The following is a 20,358-nucleotide window of genomic DNA, read 5'->3' as shown; positions in this document are numbered from 1 at the left end:
GATCTAGACTTGCTTTATTTAGGGCCTTAGCACTGCAGATAGGGCTTGGCAGTAGGGAAAATAATGTGGTTCAGGGACTGTGAGACAGACTAACTGACACCTAGCCGGCCAGTCCTTGTTTTATCCCTTACCGCTTATCACCAGGCAGGGTAACAACAATTACCACATGTTAACGTGGTCCGGTGCATAGAGCTCAGGTCACAACTCAGGTGAAGTCAAGCAACGTCGGGCGTGGAGAGTCCTTGCATGGGTGACCGTGTTTCACAGCTTGACTTTTGAGAGTTTCTAGGACTTCAGACCTGTCCCACAACGGAGCACATGTGATACATGTAGTCTCACCTTAGGCAAGTGTGTTTGTTCAAAATTACCTCTGTTCGGCCAGCAGAAAATGGGTACCCGGTTGGATAAAGACATGCAAATGTAACCCTCTAGCGCCTAGCCATTCTCTTCCCACAGAGGTTACTCCTGTCATATCTTCCTACATAACCTCTGTTCTAATACGGCCATATTTCCCGGTCCTCGTAAAATCCCCCTAGCGGTAAAAGATCGCAACACGAATTATCTCCCTTCTTTCTATCCAATCAGAACACGTGTTACATCGACTTAGATTCAATTTGACTAACACAAGCAAATGCGGGGCCACAAATATCCCCCATCTGCCGGGGAATTGTGTTGATGTTACACACAAGACGTTTAATGGCTAGCTTGTCCGTTGTCAACGAGGGCGATGGAGACGCCATTGATACGCCATTACATGACTGAGTTCTGTCTAGAAGAAACGTTTGCGCATCGCGCTCGGGAAGAGGTTCTAGTTTTCCCGAAGCATACGGAAATTACCGAGGCCTTGCGAATGGTCACTTTTGAAACAACGTCGCTGATTGCACAACTAAATCGGCTTGTCTCCAATCACGAGCCTTGAACGCTGACACCAAGAAAGGGTCGTATTAGAACAGAGGTTATGTAGGAAGATATGACAGGAGTAACCTCTGTGGGAAGAGAATGGCGCCTAGCAGGCAGCGTGGGTTATAATCATCAGATTGTTTGGCCGCTTCGAGCATGCGTTCTGCATAGAGCAATGCGGATGATAAATGGGGCACCAGAAGTGGGCTTCACACGTTGTACCCATGTGGGGAATCGAACCAGATACCAGGTCTGGATGAACAAACGTGTTATCCACAGGGCTATCCCACCGCGTCCCCTTCCTGTCGGTCTATGTGTCTACTGAAAGAGTAAGGCTTTAAACCGTTTTAGAAATATTCCAGCAATGTACCAATATACAAATGTTGGGAATCAAACCCGGGTCATCGGCGTGGCGAGCGAACACTATAACCACTAGACCCTTTGCGTCTATGTTTGACTGAAGACAGCTCGGTGGTTGGTGCAGTTGGTCCTGTCACTCTGGATCTAGATTCCAGACCCAGCCGTGATTCTGTTTTATGATTATAAGCACATGAAAGGCCAATATTCCCAGTAATGAGTGAGTGAGTATGGGTTTACGCCGCTTTTAGCAATATTCCAGCGATATCGAGACGGGTGACACCAGAAATGGTCTTCACACATTGTACCCATGTGGGGAATCGAACCCGGATCTTCGGCGTGACGAGCGAACGCATTAACCACAAAGCTACCCCACCGCCCTCCCATTAATGTGACCTGTTGACAAGAATAATGTAACTCAGACATTATGTCAATAAATTTATTCTTTGTAAATGTACACACAAAAACATTAAGATAAATAGAAAGAAACCAAATAAAATATAATCTTATTACGACGTGACGTATTCTGGCAAGGGAGATAACAGTACGGCGAATCAAGGAGCCTCCGACCACGATCCACCCGTTCCACCCGAAACGAAAATATGGAAGAAATGGGTAGTAAGTTAGCGGCTGCTACAGGCGATTAAACCATTAATAGAATGCCATTATCTTACCACTGCCCCCCTCCCATAAAGCGATCTTATTTCACATGCCTTAACCAGTGTGCGAAATAGTGTCCACGGGCTAGCGGGCCAGTGGCTATTTCGCACACTGGCCTTAATATGAACGTCGGGGAGTCGCTGTGCTTTGCTTGCATTGTAAGAAGACACCGTGAAGGTGACACCCACAACGTATACCTTGCAGCATTGAGACCGGTTGATTGCTCGATAACATCTGACAACATTGTACATAACCATGAGGACAAGAATTCAATATTTATGAGGATTATTAAAAGCGTAATGAAAGATATGTATTACTACTCAAAATATCACCATAGTTGTTTAAAGAAGAAACATCAAGTGATAACCAAAGACTGGCAGATCTAATACAACACGTGACCTAGAACCATATGAATGGAATTCCCTGCACAGGACACTGGTGTTATAGCTACAAATTAGGTGTTAGGTGTTAAAAAATAGACAAATACATGAATGTCCAAAATAGGACGATATCTTGAGATAAAGCAGCGACTGTGATAAGCGTTCGATGACTACCTATGTGTTTTTAATTTTACCCTTATATAGTATGAGTGATAAATACGATTCGCGATAAATATATTAATAATTTGCCTGTATATATGTCACGCTTTTTCTCACATTAATATAATGCGTCTATCTGTCACGTTCTTTCTCATGTTATTTTAATGCGTCTATCTGACACGCTCTTTCTAATGTTAATTAAATGCGTCTGTCATGCTCTTTCTAATGTTAATTAAATGCGTCTGTCATGCTCTTTCTAATGTTAATTAATTGCGTCTATCTGACATGCTCTTTCTAATGTTAATTAAATGCGTCTGTCACGCTCTTTCTCGTGTTAATTAAATGCGTGCATAGTGCATTTGGCTCAAAAGCGGACCGATAAATTGCAATCTAACTCGAAAACTAATAACATATAATCCTCAATGAAAAGCTGACCATAATCAAAACATCAGACCAACTCTGTGAGTTTTTTGCAGAATTTATGCCTTAAAAATACAAAAGTTGTTTAACAAACTATCATTAAAATATTGACACAGTTCACTATTTGTTACGAGGGAGGAGTTCAAAGAGAGGAACAGTTGGTCTGATGTTTGGATTATTATCAGCGTTTCATTGAGTATTATATTCATTAGTTTTCTAGTTAGACTGCACTTCATCGGTCCGCTTTTGAGCCAAACGGACTATAGTAGCTAACCGGGACTAAAGTGGCTTTCCCGTTGTTTTAACCGTATTTCAGTCATGTCACAGTGTGTCGGCTTATCTTCAAGGAAAGCTTGAAGTGACGCAGGTCTCAGACTGACTGACTGACTGAGTTTGGTTTTACGCCGCTTTTAGCAATATTCCAGCAACATCACGGCGGGGGACACCGGAAATGGGCTTCACACATTGTGCCCATGTGGGGAATCGAACCCGGGTCTTCGGCGTGACGAGCGAACGCTTTAACCACTAGGCTACCCACCCCAAAGACTTACTATCAACGGATTATACAAAATACTATGCTAATCTACTCTTTTCTCAATACATTCATATCTTCAGGTTGGCGCGGTCTTTCCTGTATGGGCTGTACATTTTCAACAAGCATTCCACAAGGCCAGTTTTAGAATACGTTATTCAAATGTACATTCAGTTCACTACAACATATATATGTCTTTTTATACATGGACTACGACGGTGTTACGTTCTAAAAAACCACATAAAAGACACGTCGTGAACGGTCCCTTCAACCAAAATAATGAGTAATGACGCTTACATGATGTTGAGATACGACACAAAACGTTGACAGATTAATTAATCAGTATGTAACGCAAGTTGATGTATGTCCGTCTATTACGTTATGCTTTGCATCTTCAGTGGGTGAGTGAGTTGGGTTTTACGCCGCTTTTAGCAATATTCCATCAATATCACAGCGGGGGACACCAGAAAGGGGCTTCACGCATTGTACCAATGTGGGAAATCGAACCCGGGCCTTCGTTATGACGAGCCATTAGGCTTCCCCACCACCCCTCGCGTCCTCAGGCAGTAAAGGGTCAATTAACTCCTGGACCCAAAGACAGTCAACTGAACTTCATCATCAGTCAAAATAAGATGAATTTAAGTCAACTGAACTTCATCATCATCATCATCATCATCATCATCATCATCATCATCATCATCATCATCATTATTCCTTAATTAAACTTTTTCCAACAGTTTCAACTATGTGATAAATGTTTCTATCACAACAGTCAACATTTACTTTGGAATGTAATATTTGACTGATTTAAGTGATTTTCAACTATGCTTTCATTGGGTGTAACATACAATAAAAAATGAAGACATCCCCCAACGAATAGCCGCAAAACATTCTGATGCAGCGTTAAGAAATGTTCACTCACTCATTATGATCAAGATTATTGTTATTATCATTATTGTTGCTGTTATTATTTCATTATTGTAATTATTAGTTATGAATATTATTGTTCCCATCTTGCAATTAATGATTACCTGACTGCTTCGTGACGATGTCACACTTTGACATATATCCTTGCCTCCAGCTTCTGGACTATTTGTTACGGGCATGTCTCTGTACAGATATCCCATATGGCAAGCATAGCCTAGTCTTATATACTACTGCCTAGATATAATATTCCGTGCATGGCCATCCCAGCATCTGGGACATGACTGGCACAACACAGGTTCTCCTGTCTTTGCGAGGATTCTTCAAATTTATTGATTTACTGTACAGTGAACCATTTCGAGTCGGGTGTCTTCTAAAAATATAATTTTTTATCTTTAATCCTCGCAAAGACACGAATGTCTGTGGCGCAACATACACTCCAGATTTAAATCAAGGGTCATTACACATTTAGCCTCTACTGAGCAAGTGACTGGCACGGCGTTGTCTGATTCTGATTCTGATTCTGATTCTGATTCTGATTCTGACTCAGAATTTGACCCCCAGAGCATTCAGAATCATCCTTGAACCCCAGCTGGTCAGCCAGCTTCTCCTGCAGCTGGCCCATCGAGAACATCTCCAGCTTCCCAGCCGGGACCTGTGATGGATAATACTGCTGTATCTCGCCCGGAAGTTCCTCGTTCGCGTCTCGTGCGTACGTGTTCTCGTCGTTCGGCGGGAGTTCGTCCGAGATCTTGCTGCCTCCGTCACATGTGCCGACAAGCCAGAACGTCTTCATGGTTCCTTTACCCTGCAATAATACATGTAATGCAGTCGAGCACCGTTGTATTTCATTGTGTTGCCATCTAGGGAATTTGAGGGTGTAGTTAAACGTTCAATATCATTTCGGGCATATAACTATGTGCATGTGTATGCATGTGTGTGTCATGCGCGTGCATTACGTGTGTTGTGCGAGTGCTTGACTTGTGTGTATGCTTTGTGTGTTGTGTGTGTGTGTGTGTGAGAGAGTGTGTGTGTGCGTGCGCGCGCGCGGTATGTATGTTTTGTGTTTACTGCGAGTGTTGTGTATGCGTGTTGTTGTGCTTGATGTGTGTTGTTGTTTTTGGTGTGAACGGTGTGCTTGTTTATGAGTGCTTGTGACTTAGGTGTTTTGTGTTATGCATTAATGTGTGTGGTGTGTAGTGTGTGTGAGTGTTTGTGTGTGGTATATGTGCTTGTGTGTGGTATATGTGTCTGTGTATTCTGCATGTGTGTATTGAGTGCGTGTTTTGTGTGTTATATGTGTTGCGGTGATGTGCTTTGTGTGCATTCGTGTTGTGTGTAGTATATGTGTTTGTGTGTGGCATATGTGTTTGTGTGTGGTATATGTGCTTGTGTGTGGTATATGTGCTTGTGTGTGGTATATGTGCTTGTGTGTGGTATAAGTGTCTGTGTGTTGTATATGTGTCTGTGTGTATATGTGTCTGTGTGTTGTATATGTGTCTGTATGTGGTATATGTGTCTGTGTGTGGTATATGTGTCTGTGTGCGGTATATGTGTCTGTGTGTTGTATATGTGTCTGTGTGTGGTATATGTGCATGTGTGTGGTATATGTGTTTGTGTGTGGTATATGTGCTTGTGTGTTGTATATGTATTTGTGTGTGGTATATGTGTTTGTGTGTGGTATATGTGTTTGTGTGTGGTATATATGTGTGTATCATATGTGTTTCGTTGTGTATATATGTGTGTGGTGTGTATGAGTGTTTGTGTGTGGTATATGTGCTTGTCTGGGGTATATGTGTTTGTGTGGGGTATATGTGTTTGTGTGGGGTAAATGTGTCTGTGTGTGGTATATATGTGTGTGTTTCATATGTGTTTCGTTTGCATGTGTGCATTGAGTGCGTGTTTTGTATTTTGAGTGTGTTATATGTGTCTTGTGTGATGTGCTTTGTGTGCATTCGTGTGTTGGATATGTATGCGTGTGACGTACGTGTTTCGTTGTGTATTAATGTGTTTGTGTGTGGTATATGTGCTTGTGTGGGTATATGTGCTTGTGTGTGGTATATGTGCTTGTGTGTGGTATATGTGTTTGTGTGTGGTATATGTGTCTGTGTGTGGTATATATGTGTGTATCATATGTGTTTCGTTTGCATGTGTGCATTGAGTGCGTGTTTTGTATTTTGAGTATGTTATATGTGTTGTGTGTGATGTGCTTTGTGTGCATTCGTGTTGTGTGTTGGATATGTATGCGTGTGACGTACGTGTTTCGTTGTGTATTAATGTGTGTGGTGTGTATGAGTGTTTGTGTGTGGTATATGTGCTAGTGTGTGGTATATGCGTGTGTATCATATGTGTTTCGTTTGCATGTGTGTATTGAGTGCGTGTTTGGTGTTTTGTGTGTGTGTTATATGTGTTGTGTGTGATGTACTTTGCGTGCATTTGTGTTGTGTGTTTCCTGTTCGTTGTGTATTAATGTGTGCGTTGTGTGTATGTGTTTGTAATCACTTATAAAACCACTGTGATCTGTTTGCAACATTCAGGTGTATGTCTGGTGTCCCCCGCCGTGAAGTTGCTGGAATATTGCTGAAAGCGGCGTAAAACCAAACTCAGTCAGTCAGTCAGTTCAGGTGTAACTTTGAAACAGAACAGTGGCGCACAGCTGCCCTTTAATGAATGGCAAGGCTTCTGTAAAAAACACACGTCAGCCTATGTTACCTAATGGCAAGACATTTGAATGCCCAGCGTATCGATTTCAGTCGTTATTGATCATCCATACGATCTTGTATTTCATTACAAATCAAAAATCCCCGTGAGAGATCGGGTTCAAAATTGGTTTTCATCTACCCATGATTGTTCCCCAAGAATATCTCACAAGCGGTCTATATAAACCTATACTTGTCGTATGGGCAACTGACGGATCGTTTGTTGAAACTGTGATGTTTCACAACTGTTCAGAAGGATGCTCATGACGTCAATCACTAGCCTGTCTGGCCCAGACACGACCCCGACCCCCGATTTACCCCCACCCCACCATCTTATAGCAGGAACATTGCTGAGTGTAGAAATTTAACAAGCAGACAGAACTAATTCAACTCCAAACTTGAAGATCTTACCTTGACTTGTATGTTTCCGCGGTGTCGCATAACAAACGTTCCGTGTTTCTTCAAGGAACTGTGCGTGCTGGAGCTGATGTGAATCTTGTTGGCTGAAAAGTTACGTTTTCTATCATAAGTGAGTGGATGTGAGTTTAGTTTTACGCCGCTTTTAGCAATATTCCAGCAATATCAAAGCGGGGAACACCAGAAATTGGCTTCACATATTGTACCCATGTGGAGAATCGAACCCGTGTCTTCGGTGAACGAGCGAACGCTTTAGCCACACAGGCTACCCCACCTCCCATATTATTCAACTGTGTGTGCATGGGTGAGTGAGTGAGTGAGTTTAGTTTTACGCCTCACTCAGCAATATTCCAGCTATATGGCGGCGGTCTGTAAATAATCAAGTCTGGACCAGACAATCCAGTGATCATCAGCATGAGCATCGATCTGCGCAATGGGGAACCGATGACATGTGTCAACCAGTCAGAGCCTGACCACCCGATCCCGTTAGTCGCCTCTTACGACAAGCATGGGTTACTGAAGGCACATTCTAACACGGACCTTCACGGGTCGTGTGTGCATGGATTGGTCCTAGTGTTGTTTATGATGAACATTGACATTGGGGTCGTCGTAGAATGTACGCATACTTACGCAGTCCGTAACTTTTCATTCGCGAGGCCGTGTTAACCGTGTCCCCGAACAAGCAATAGCGGGGCATGATTGTTCCGACAATACCAGCCATACAAGGACCTGAAAAAGGCAAAATGGTGTGTGAGTGAGTGAACTGGTATTAATGCTGCTTTTGGTGAATATTTTATTGACAAGATGGTGCGTGAGCATCATTTGGAAGGAGGTGGTGGCCATTGTACGGACAGACGGCGACATTTACACTTTTTGGTTTCATCTTGAGAGCCGTCTTGCGTGAGTAAGTGAGTATATATTTACTCAGCGTTTAGCAATATTATTTCAATATCACCTGGAAACACATGAAATGGGTTTCACACATAGTAAAATGGAAATAGGTGAAATGTCTCAAATAAAAATACACTTTTCATCCCAAACTACCACCATCAGCCGCAACCCATCACCATTATCATCGCCCACGCCCTTGCCCACGCCAACGACCACGACCACGACCACGACCACGACCACGCTATCCTCAAGTCGTCGTTACTCCTCACCTGTGATGATGACCCCAGAAAGTCGTCCTTACCTCTTACCTGTGTAGCTGACCCAGAAAGTCATCCTTAATAGATACCAGTGTTGATGCCCCAGACACTCGTTCTTACCCCTCACATCTGTTGCTGCCCCATCAAATCGTCCTTAATCCTATACCTGCATTGCTGCCCAAGAAAGTCGTCCTTAATCCTCACCCATGTTGATTCCCCTAAAACTCCTTTTTACTCTTCACCTATCCTGATGCCCTACTCACTATTCACCTGTATTGATCTCCCAAGAAGTCGTCATAACTCTTCACAAGAAGTCGTCCTTATGCCTCACTTGCATTAAATCCCCTTAAAGTCCGTCTTACTCTTCACCTATTTTGATGACCTTAGAGGTCGTCCCTACTCCTCACCAGTGTTGATGCCAATACGCAGTTGAATGAGTCTTTCGCCTGGCGTGGAGAAGCGCCTCTGGGCCATCATGTGCAGCAAATCCAGGGCCAGTGCAGCGACTTCAGCAGAATGACGGTTACCGATACGGTTCGGGAGACCTGGAGATCATATCAGAGACATCATCATATTGACGATCATTGGGTCAGGGGAGCAAGGTCAATCAGCTTTTATACGATATTCCTCAGGACATCAATGATTTAATTCTTGAATTTTACCAGTGTGGACAATCTAACTAGGTTCTTCGACTCGACGAGACAACACCAGGCCCCTACAATCTATCTCTCAACCAGTACTAGTGTTGTATCTAATTACAACAAACCCAAAACGTTGTCCAGTTACCTGATGCGACCATGTAAGAATCGTTGATAGTTTCCACTTTGTACACCTCGTGGTTGTCGAGACGCTCATCAATGGCCGTGTAGAGATGATTCAAGAGGCTAACGATTTCAAGAGGGGAACACTCGGTTGATATTCGCGTGAAGCCGAAAATATCCGAGAACATTATAGTCACTGATTTATAGTACTCAGCATCAACATCCTCTGCCATTTTCAGCTTGTCAGCAACCGGCCTTGGAACCATCTGATATAGCAAGCTGTCCGTCTTTTTCTTCTCTCTGGACAACTCCTTTGTCTTGTGGACAAGAGTAATGGCGTACTTCTGGATGTCGCTAGTCAGTGCTTCAACTGAATAGATGACGAGTGGACACATCAAGATGACAACTACCAGGAAGGTTGCGCTGATGATCAAGTTCTTTTCTTCTCCTTTAATAATCTCTTCCAGCTGCCCGTTAATCAGCATGGCCAGATCCATCTGGATTACCAACAGCGTATCGAGGTACAGCGTCATGTTGTCAAACCACCACTGTCCCTTCGTAATGGAAGGTGCAATCTCCAGGGTGTGCTGGATCTCGAATCGGAAGCGTTCAATGACAGCAGTGAGATTGGTGCCGCTACTGGTGACTCCCTCCTGAAAGATAGGGTCGATGATCTTAGAGTAGAGGACAGCAGATCTGTAGTTGGCTTTGAATACGTGAACTTTATTATTGTAGTTTTCGTAGTCGCTCTTCGTGGGGAAACCTCCGCTGACGTAGTACACAGCGCCCAAAGCCCTCTCTATGCCAATCTGTTCCATTCCTGTGACTATCTTCTGATACGACACGAGGATCTTCCAAATGGACGCCATTTTGGATTCTCTAATGGCGTCGTACATCCATTCTACGAAACGTTCTATGAGGAAACTGTAGAACTCCATTTCGACGTATATGTCGAAGTTGCTTGGATCGAGACTCTTTCGGTGTTCTTTGAGAAAGTTGTGAAAGGCTTGCTTGGAGTGAAACATGGAATTGACATCGTTCCTGACAGGCCAGTCAGAGAGCTGGTCCAGAGCCTGGTCTGTTAACAGGTATTCGTTCATCAGAAAAGTCTTGGTTTCTGGTCCCAGGATGCTCAGATAGAGAACAGACATGTCTCGCTCTCTTTGGATCCTGTCTAAAAACTTCCCGATCTCCACACTGAACTTTACAGCATATTGAGTCTGAAACACAAAGAATGTTGTAGGTTTGTTGTTCAGAATGTTTTGGAAATTATTTTTTCATTTATGTAATTCCATTATGCAACAATTAGAAAAAATAACTCAGATTAACGTTTCACTTGAATAAATGGAAAATGTAATGATTTCGATATTGTCCCAAAACAAAGTAGAAAAATCAAAAGTTGATTTCTTGTAAACCAAGGTTACACACTGACAGTCGATTCCGTTTTCACAGTTCTTCTTCGCCCAAACACAACCAATAATAGGTATTCAGGTATGAATTAAAATTGATAAGAGAACCATCAACAGTTATTCAAATGAATCAACCAAAGTGACGTCACGGGTTAAAGTGTGACGTCATACTGGCGAGTTGGCGGGTATAACTACAATATCACCCACCTGTTCTATGTCGGCCTTTCCTTGGATGCTATCTGACAAGCTGTACACGGTGAATGCCCACAGTCCAAGGATTGGTAGGAGAGTCAGCGCTAGAATCTTCAACAGCTGAAGTCGTTTACCTGAATCTGTCAGGGGCTCACCTCGACATATCCCAACTATAAACCAGAACAATATGTTAATTTCACGTCTACAAGACTAGCAGGATAAGATCATTCCCGCGCCACTTCACATCTATATATATGATAAATTACTTCAACTCAAAATAATTCCCAGTCCTGAATATCATCAGACACAAATTCCGTTAGGTGTGAAGGGGAAAATGTGAAAATTATATGATTTATCTATATATATATATATGTATACATATACATATATATATTCATGAAACTATCATAAATATTTAAACATGAAGAGTAAACATGTCCTCCCTCTAACGGTAGCACTCGCCATTTCCAAAATTTGCCTAAAATTTAAATCATTTTTGTCTGACGCCGCACAATTCTTTAATGAATCTGCCCGCATTTGTATAATAGGAAACGGAGGAATTTGTATACCTCTAGTTCCTTTCATCCTTTCTGGAAAGGACATAATTGTATTTGTAAGTTTCTGATATGGGTTTAATGCAGCTTTGATCATTTTATTTAACAGCATGTCTGCTTGAATGGGAAGAAAAGACCAAAATGGCGCAGGTCGTATGCCACGTTGTGAAACCAAGAATAACGGTATGGTGCTCTTAGGCCCAGGAGCATTATCGAATCGGATTATTTTATTATTTTGCAGAGTCGGACATACAATGTAGAGTAGACTAATAGTACATTCTTTTAAGAGGCATTTGATAATGCCTGTACTTAATAATTCAAACATGATGTCCAAACATTTCTGCATAACAGGACAGTGCAGATTCTGAGAATGTACATTGATGTACACTAGTACTACGAAACCACAACGAGACGACAAAGCAATTCCGGAAACGTTCCGACATACAGAACAGTCCCGCAGTGATTACCCGGTAATTCTGCATCCGGAATGAGTTCATTTCGCAAATTTTCAGTGGTAATTCCGCAGTCATTTCCGGAATTATTCTGTTATGATGATATTTAAGAGATGTTTTTGTAGGCTATTTTTCCCTTTTATATTCATTTCTTGTTTTGTTTTGTTCTCTGTTTTTATGATATGATCTGGCACTCACGCAATATCTCAGTCTTCCCAGTCTGAGGGTGCATCACATCGATGATCTCCTGGCTGTTGAGACTCTCCGCCGTCGACATGGATCTGGGTGATGTTGTGCTCATCTTGTCATCAAGGAAAGTATTGTCTTGTAAAAAATCTGCAAATAAATATTGGCAAACTGTAAACGTATGGGAACATGACCGAGCTGTGGGGTGAGCAGGGACGGATACTGCCTTTTGAGAAAGATGTGTTCGTTTGTGTGCGTGTGCGTGCGTACGTACGCGAGAGTGCGTTTAACGCCATCATTCGTAATGAGGAAATGATGGGGAGCGCCCGAAATGATGTCTCACGTGTGTGTGAGGAAATGTGTTCAGGGTTATCATGATAATGTAAGGCCCACTGTCAGAACCATGAATTTGTAATACCATTACACGAAAATTAAACCAATCAAATTTATCATCACTAACAAACCTAAACATATTACTCAGGTTTCATTGTAATTCACGGATTGAGAAGTTCCTGAAATTACGCACATATTTCATTTTAAATCACGAGCTTTAATTGGTTTTGTTTCTGATTAAACATGAAACTGTATAATTTTAACATTTTCTTTTCACAACTTGAATTATTCGAAACATGTCACTATTCTCTATAACTAACTAATACAATTTGATTCATCCCAGTGAGTCGGTCGCTGTAGCAACAATAAACAAGTTTCAGTTTCCTGGTTCGTATGTTCAATATTCCAGCTACATGGCGGCGGTCTGTAAATAATCGAGTCGGAACCAGACAATCCAGTGATCAACACTTCATTAACATCGATCTTCGTTACTGATACGATGACGTGTGCCAACCACGTCAGCGAATCTGACCACCTGATCCCGTTAGTCGCGTCATACAACAAGCATGGATCGCTGAAGACAATTCTGCAATTGGGTCAATAACGGTTATTGTTTTAACAAACCGAAAACATACTTAGGGCGAATCTAAAACGATCATGGGGTTCTGGCAAGACTGATTGATGAAACTCTGCAAAACAAACTGCGACATTATAATTTTTAAAAATGGGTCACCCACGACTACGTACGGAAAACAACTGAAGAGAGCCATTATTCAGCTCCTACACGCCAGTCCACACCATAACGCTCCAAAGTGTAATGGCGGTGATGTAGCCTAGTTGTTAAAGCGTTAGCTCGTCACGCCGAAGACCCGGGTTCGATTCCCCACATGGATACAATGCGTGATGCCCATTTCTGATATTGCTGGGTTAATGCTGAAGGCGGCGTAAAACTAGACTCACTCACACACCAAATTATATATTCTTAAATATAAATTGCAAAATACACACCTCTCTACTTTGGACATATGAAGGGACCTCCGTGGTTTGTGGGATTAAAAGTTGGTATTTGTTTGCTTACCCTTTCGTTGAACACCCGGTGTCTTCAGTGATTTTTCAATTGTTCATTTATACATTTTTATATTGTTACCCGGCTCAACGCTCGGATTGCTAAGGGGGTAGCATCGTCACGGATTCAGATTGCTGAGGGACGATCACCGCCATTTTGTTTCAATCAACACCTTCTCGTTAAGACTAACAGTTACGTTGGTTTCCATAACAACAATATAAATAGCGACACGTGATGAAAACATTTACGTCTATCGAAACAGTTTACCTTTTTCTGGAATGAGAAAACAATATTGGAATTTGCTTGTTGCAGCCACGTATGTGCATGCGCTTCGCGTTTTACGTGCAATAATCGTGCATGTAACGTAAAACCTAATTTCGCCTCACCTTAGGTATAACTGTTTCTAAAGACAGCGTTCGGAAAGCAAACGTTCCGGTAGGAAACGACCCCGGATCAATGGCATTACACATTATGAGTTTTAACAAAATTACACATTAAATTAAATTGTACATAGCTTATATCTGCACATATCAAATTCATTTTTTGGAAGAAAACTTATTTGCGTCAGAAAAAGATTCCGTGGTACCTCCATATGTACTTGCAACCAGTAATTCAAGAAAAGGGAAAATGTCAAAAGATTTCCGTAAAGGTAATTCACAGGCAGTACGATACAAGAGAATCATCTGCGATATGAATAAGTTGTATTACCCAGAAAGCAAGTTATATGAAATGGGAAAACAAGGGTTTATAAAAGGCATTTATGTAAGAATTATTCAACTGGAATATGTTTAAAAAATACAAAATGGTAAACGATTATGTACTACCTTCTTGATACGAGTCGCTGGGTGTAGTCAAGTGTCTTCAGCATGTGTGCGCGCCATAAGGTGGCTGGCAAACTGGCGAAGAATTATTCGGCTGTCCAGAGCAACGCTGTTGTATTTGTGGCGGGTTGAGGTACATCTCTGTGAGACAGGCGTGTTTTTCACAACTTTATTATTGTTGCCAGGCAACACGATTTATGTGAAATCACAAGTTATATATATATTTACTTGCACATGTCACCGTGAAAAATACGTTTGAGTTTACAGGGATGGGGGTAGATTTTGCCTTGGTATCTGTCAATGAGTGAGTGAGTAATGGTTTCACGCCGCTTTTAGCAATATTCCAGTAAATTCACGACGGGGGACACCAGAAGTGGGCTTCACATATTGTACTCCATGTGAGGAATCGAACCCGGTTCTTTGGCGTGACAAGCGGACGCTTTAAGCATTAGGCATAGGTTAAGGGCATGCAGCGTTTGGGCGTTTGGGCATGCCGCAAACGTCGCTGAATCATTACTGTAACTTCCTTGGAGATGAAATATATAGTTTCTTTGAGCGTTTGGTTCCAAGAAACTATAAAGCACCAGCTCACAACCGAGCTGAGTGACAATGGTAATTCATACCCCAAAAAACACGTTTCATGAGTGTTGATTTCTTCGGAAATGCGGGACGGTGAGGTAGCCATGTGGTTAAAGCGTTCGCCCGTCAGGCCGAAGACTCAGGTTCGATTCCCCACATGGGTACAATGTGTGAAGCCCATTTCTGATTTTCCCAGCCGTGATATTGCTGGAATATTCCTAAAAGCGGCGTAAACCATACTCACTCACTAGACGCCGGTTTTACAGTTCCATCCCTATGGGAACCCATGACACAGCTTAACGGGCAATATACTGACTTTGAGGTGACAATCCCCTGTTTATACCATCTTTACCGAGGGCGAGGTAGAATAAGTCGGTTTTTAATAATCTTTTCGCTTAATCCGGTGAAACGTTCAAAATGTCATACCATTTTATTCTTGAACAAGAAACACGTTAACTACAGCATTATAACAGACGTCACTAACGACAAGTTTAAAATACCGTTGTTATGGAAACCAAAATAACAGTTTGTCTTATCCGAAAGGTGTCGATTCAAACAAAATGGCAACTGCTGACAAACGCATGGTGCGGGGACGCTGAAGAAAGTTTCAAAGAGAAGAAGAATATTGCAAGGTAAATGTAACCTTTACTCTTTTTGTTGATTACAGCAACATTTAAATCAAAGGTTGAGATTGAACGAGATACGCATTTTTCATTACACGCTGAAGTGTCAGTTTAAGGTGGGGTGAGGTGAAATTGGATTTTACGTCGTGCTTGAGAATATTTCGCTCATATGACGACGTGCATGCGTGTGTATGGGTATGTGCGGTTGCTTGTACAGCCCAGACTGAAGCTGGTTTTATAGTGCTAGTCCACTGAGATACCATGCCGCAGTGGAGCATGAATACCCCACTCAGACACATTATACTGACTCCGAGCCGACCAGTCCTTGTTGTACCCATGCCGAGCACCAGGCAGGGACCAACAAGTACCATATTTTAACGTCTTTTGGTATGACGCGGTCGGGGGTCGAACCCGCAACCTCCCGCTCTCTGGGCGGACGCTCTAACCACTACACCACGGAGGCGGTGTCAGTTTAACAAAAGGCGAAGATGATATTTGAAAGAAGCACACATGTTAAACTAACTATCCGTGGCGGTTGATGATTAAACGATGTGGTTAATTGTTTACCCGTCGTTATATTTTGCTTTGTGATGTGGTAGATGGTATAACTGATATGAACGTTGCTATGACGAGTCAATTTCATTAATTCTAATTGAGCATAACATTCATGTCGATCCAGGGTCCCGTTGTACAAAGTAATGTTAACGCTAAGGTGATCGTAACTCCCATTCCTTAACATGGATTTATGACAGGCTTAGCGCTAAGGCTGCTTTGTACAACGGCACCTTCACCATGCAGTTGTTTGATTCATCCGTGGCGATTATTGAATTGTAAAGAAAACTCTTTTAACATAGACTCTGCTTTCAAAGAGCCGCACGGTTGAACAAATAAGACTGAACGATAGTATTAGTAGTTGTAGTAGTGGTAGCATCAGCAGTAACCGTAGCAGTAGACGTAGTAGTAGGAATAAAAGTAGCACTAGCCGTAGAAGTAGTCGTGGTAGACGGACTAGAAGTTGATTGGTTGTTGTTGGTTTGTTGTTTTACGCCGCACTCAGCAATATTCCAGCTATATGGTGGCGGTCTGTAAATAATCGAGTCCAGACAATCCAGTGATCAACATCATGAGCATCGATCTACACAATTGGGATACGATGACGTGTGTCAACCAAGTCAGCGAGCCTGACCACCCGATCCCGTTAGTCGCCCCTTACGACAAGCATGGGTTACTGAAGATCAATTCTAACCCGGATCTTCACGGGTCGGGAATGAGCGTGTGAGTTAAAACTTTACGTCACAATAGCAGTATTTCATTAAAAACGTCACGGGAAATTTGATAGAAATGCTGGATATAATGACTGACTGACTGACTGAGTTGGTTTTTACGCCGCTTTTAGCAATATTCCAGCAATATCACTGCGGGGGACACCAGAAATGGGCTTCACTCATTGTACCCATGTGGGGATTCGAACCCGGGTCTTCGGCGTGACGAGCCAACGCTTTAACCACTAGACTACCCCACCGCCCCTGGATATAATGATGGACGATGAAGACGTCTGTCATTGATGGACAGTAAAATAACAAATCTATCCCAGATTAATTATACACGCAACAATAAAACATAAAAACGGGCTATAGATCGCCAGCAACTGAAGGTAGATCCCCATACTAGGGAACATGGTGACTTACAGTGCCTTTGTTACCTGCATGGACCCTAGCTGGATTTACATCATCGCTTTTCTCAGTGACGATTAAGACAAAAGTAGCCAAGCATTAAAGGAACATATATTCTACGAATAAAAACGTGGTAAGATTAAACATGCTTTGAATGTTTTGTGACTTACGTATACTCTCAGAAGGACAATGATTTTACAATACATTTAAGATACAGCCACTAACAATCTAAGTTACTAATTTAATCTATCAATTATAAAATTCCATTGATCTATGTACAAAACAGATTATTCACAATTTTTCTAACAAATCTAAACAATTATTAAACTGATTATTATTATAAAAAAAAATCCTTAATTGTTTAGACTCTGACATATTTGTCCCTTGTGATGGAAAAATAATACCGTCACGCAGGACATGCTTATATTATTTTATTGATACCTCCTTGGGTGTCCCACTTCTTCTGCATTAGATCTCGTATGTAAGATCTAATCACGCTTTTGTAAACGGAGCATGATATAAGAAGTGGTGTCACAGATCTGTTGAATGTTGCCTTAGCAGCAAGATGGTCCATTGTGTTACCAGAGATTCCAATATGGCTGGATAGCCAACAGAGGACGATGTCGTGTTGGTTAGTAGCAAGATCATTATATAAATCAATAATTTCAATTTAAAGTGGATGTTTACTGGATGAACTTGCAATAGCTTAACGGCACGCAAGAGAGTCCGAAAACATGATATATTTTCCCTATTTAGGGTGTTTATTGATAGATTTTGAGGTTTTGTCAGAGTGAGTTAGTTTAGTTTTACGCCGCACTCAGCAGTATTCCAGCCATATGGCGGCGGTCTGTAAATAATCGAGTCTGGACCAGACAAGCCGGTGATCAACAGCGATCTGCGCAATTGGGAACCGATGACGTGTGTCAACCCAGTCAGCGAGCCTGACCACCCGCTCCCGTTAGTTGCCTCTTACGACAAGCATTGGTTACTGAAGAACAATATTCTAAACCCGGATTTTCATGGGTCGGGGTCAGAGACTGGAATAGTTATACGTGTTCAAGAATCATTAATGATTTTTTAAAAATTGTTTAAATATTATCTCCGAGGACAAATTATTTTCACATATTTTCCCGAAACTAATTCTTATTACACAATTCCTAGTCCACCTTAGCTTAGATACGTGTAGAGAAAAGGTTGCGAATACCTTGCAAAAGAATCAGGTCAATTGCAATCTTTAAATAAGGGAAGCATGTACGAACGATACTTACTGTCTCAGACCATTTTGTTTGGCCGATGATGATGTCGTTTCGATGATGCTACCGATGCTTCACCCGCGTTCCGTCAGTTCAACGCATTGCGTCCGGGGCCCCCATGGTTCTGCACAGAATGGCAGAATACCGTCCACACAAATATGTTTTTATCTAACACAGACACGAACTCATCTCAGCGTCTGCATGAACGCATCTTTGGAACAGATTTGTATCTCCAACGCACGATTTGGCCGTTATCTTGATTAGGATGCCATGCACTTGTGTGTGTTTTAATTGCCGTGCTGCCGTCCTTATACAGTTGATATTAAGCAGTCATTCAGGTAGAATTCCCTTGTATGTTTGATGATGGCGATTCGATAAAATACATTAGGGGTCCTCGTTAGTAGCACAGATGACCGAGCCTTGTATTTAGTTATTTTATAGAGTGAATATATTCATAGTGCATATGCACTTACGCTGTGCAGAGTAAGTGAGTGAGTTTAGTTTTACGCCTCACTCAGCAATATTCCAGCTATATGGAGGCGGTCTGTAAATAATCGAGTCTGGACCAGACAATCCAGTGATCAACAGCATGAGCATCAATCTGCGCAATTGGGAACCGATGACATGTGTCAACCAAACCAGCGAGTCTGACCACCCGATCCCGTTAGTCGCCTCTTACGACAAGCATGGGTTACTGAAGATCAATTCTAGCCCGGGTCCACCCTGTGCAGAAGAAAGTTAACGAAAATGCATTGTGCAAACAAGCACACGAGGTTACCTATTCTGAATAACTCATGTAATCAAACGAAACATCAAAAGGATAGAGGGGGATAGACAATATTTGGGGGACAATGTTTGCGCCATTTTAAAAAAAAAAAATATTTAAGGACAAATCTCTACATATTTCAGTAGTTGTAGTGGTAAGCGATCTGTAAGCGTTGACAATCAGTCCATTATTTAATCAACAATAAAATAAAATAATTGCCAGATTCTTTTAAGCATTTATAATGCGTCCTTGAGCCGAGATTTACTCAAATATTCTTTCAGATATACATCTTTGATAATGATCGTTATAATTGTCATCTTATCATAACACAACAAACAAACACAAACAAGCAGATCCTCTATTGTCATAAACCTCTATCTATACTCATGCCAATAATGGTTGTCACACCCTCCCCACCCCAAACCCCCACACCCCTCTCCAATACAAAAAAATTGAAGGGGGTGACAACCATTATTGGCATGAGTATATTATTTAACATGCCTAGTTATGAGTTCTTGTCCACAAACAGTTTACATTAGTATCATACGACGATGACATGCGGTAACCTTTATTCTGTGTTTTAGTATATTTCCGCATTCAACAACTAGATACACTTTAAGGCCATTAATACTCCCTGTTGCGCTGAAGAAGATGTCAATCTACTCACTATGAATCTTTTACTGTGGTTGAGTAAATATTGTTAATCTCTAAATAAATTGATAAAGTAATTCAGATAATAAATATGGGAAACTAAAAGCGAATTTCTTTTTTAAAAATAATGTGATAAGAAACTAAACATGACTAAATAACTTAATAGCTAACAATAATTTGGCAGCACGTGCTGTATATGTGTACTCCGCGAAGCAAGTCGCATTCAAATAGTCTTTTTAGGTTATTCGTTCATGTTCAAAATGTCTTTCAGCTGGTGTATCAGATTTGATAGAAGGGCTTCACGATCTGGTTAAATCAATCAACCCATTGCTTATTAAGGAGATTTTTCGCTACGACATTATGTGTTTAATCCGATCGTGACAGCGGTACGTACATCTGATAAGTTGCTATTAGGCCACATGACAACGGATCATTTGCCTGTG

General features: G+C 41.7%; 1 protein-coding gene across 1 annotated transcript; it reads right to left on the bottom strand.

Moving 5' to 3' along the window:
• Positions 1-4,807: 4,807 nt before the first annotated feature.
• Positions 4,808-12,241, bottom strand: LOC124273489. Its single transcript, XM_046708757.1, has 7 exons — positions 12,163-12,241; positions 10,974-11,128; positions 9,383-10,577; positions 9,004-9,141; positions 8,079-8,177; positions 7,443-7,534; positions 4,808-5,140 (listed from the first exon to the last, which is right to left on the bottom strand). Exons 1-7 carry the CDS (start codon positions 12,239-12,241, stop codon positions 4,808-4,810), a joined length of 2,091 nt encoding a protein of 696 aa, XP_046564713.1.
• Positions 12,242-20,358: the final 8,117 nt, after the last annotated feature.

This window comes from Haliotis rubra, unplaced genomic scaffold, assembly GCF_003918875.1.
Source record: "Haliotis rubra isolate DU_JTF1 unplaced genomic scaffold, ASM391887v1 Scf181, whole genome shotgun sequence".
NCBI lineage: Eukaryota > Metazoa > Mollusca > Gastropoda > Lepetellida > Haliotidae > Haliotis > Haliotis rubra.
The sequence above is the reverse complement of the archived record's forward strand: the minus strand, read 5'-3'. Positions and strand labels throughout refer to the sequence as shown.

Coding starts and splice junctions, on each gene's coding strand:
- LOC124273489 (XM_046708757.1), bottom strand. CDS start 12,241: ATGTCGACGGCGGAGAGTCTCAACAGCCAGGAGATCATCGATGTGATG. Junction 8,178..9,003: donor GCGTATTGGCATCAACACTG/GTGAGGAGTAGG, acceptor TGCCTTTTTCAG/GTCCTTGTATGGCTGGTATT. Junction 7,535..8,078: donor AATGAAAAGTTACGGACTGC/GTAAGTATGCGT, acceptor GTAACTTTTCAG/CCAACAAGATTCACATCAGC.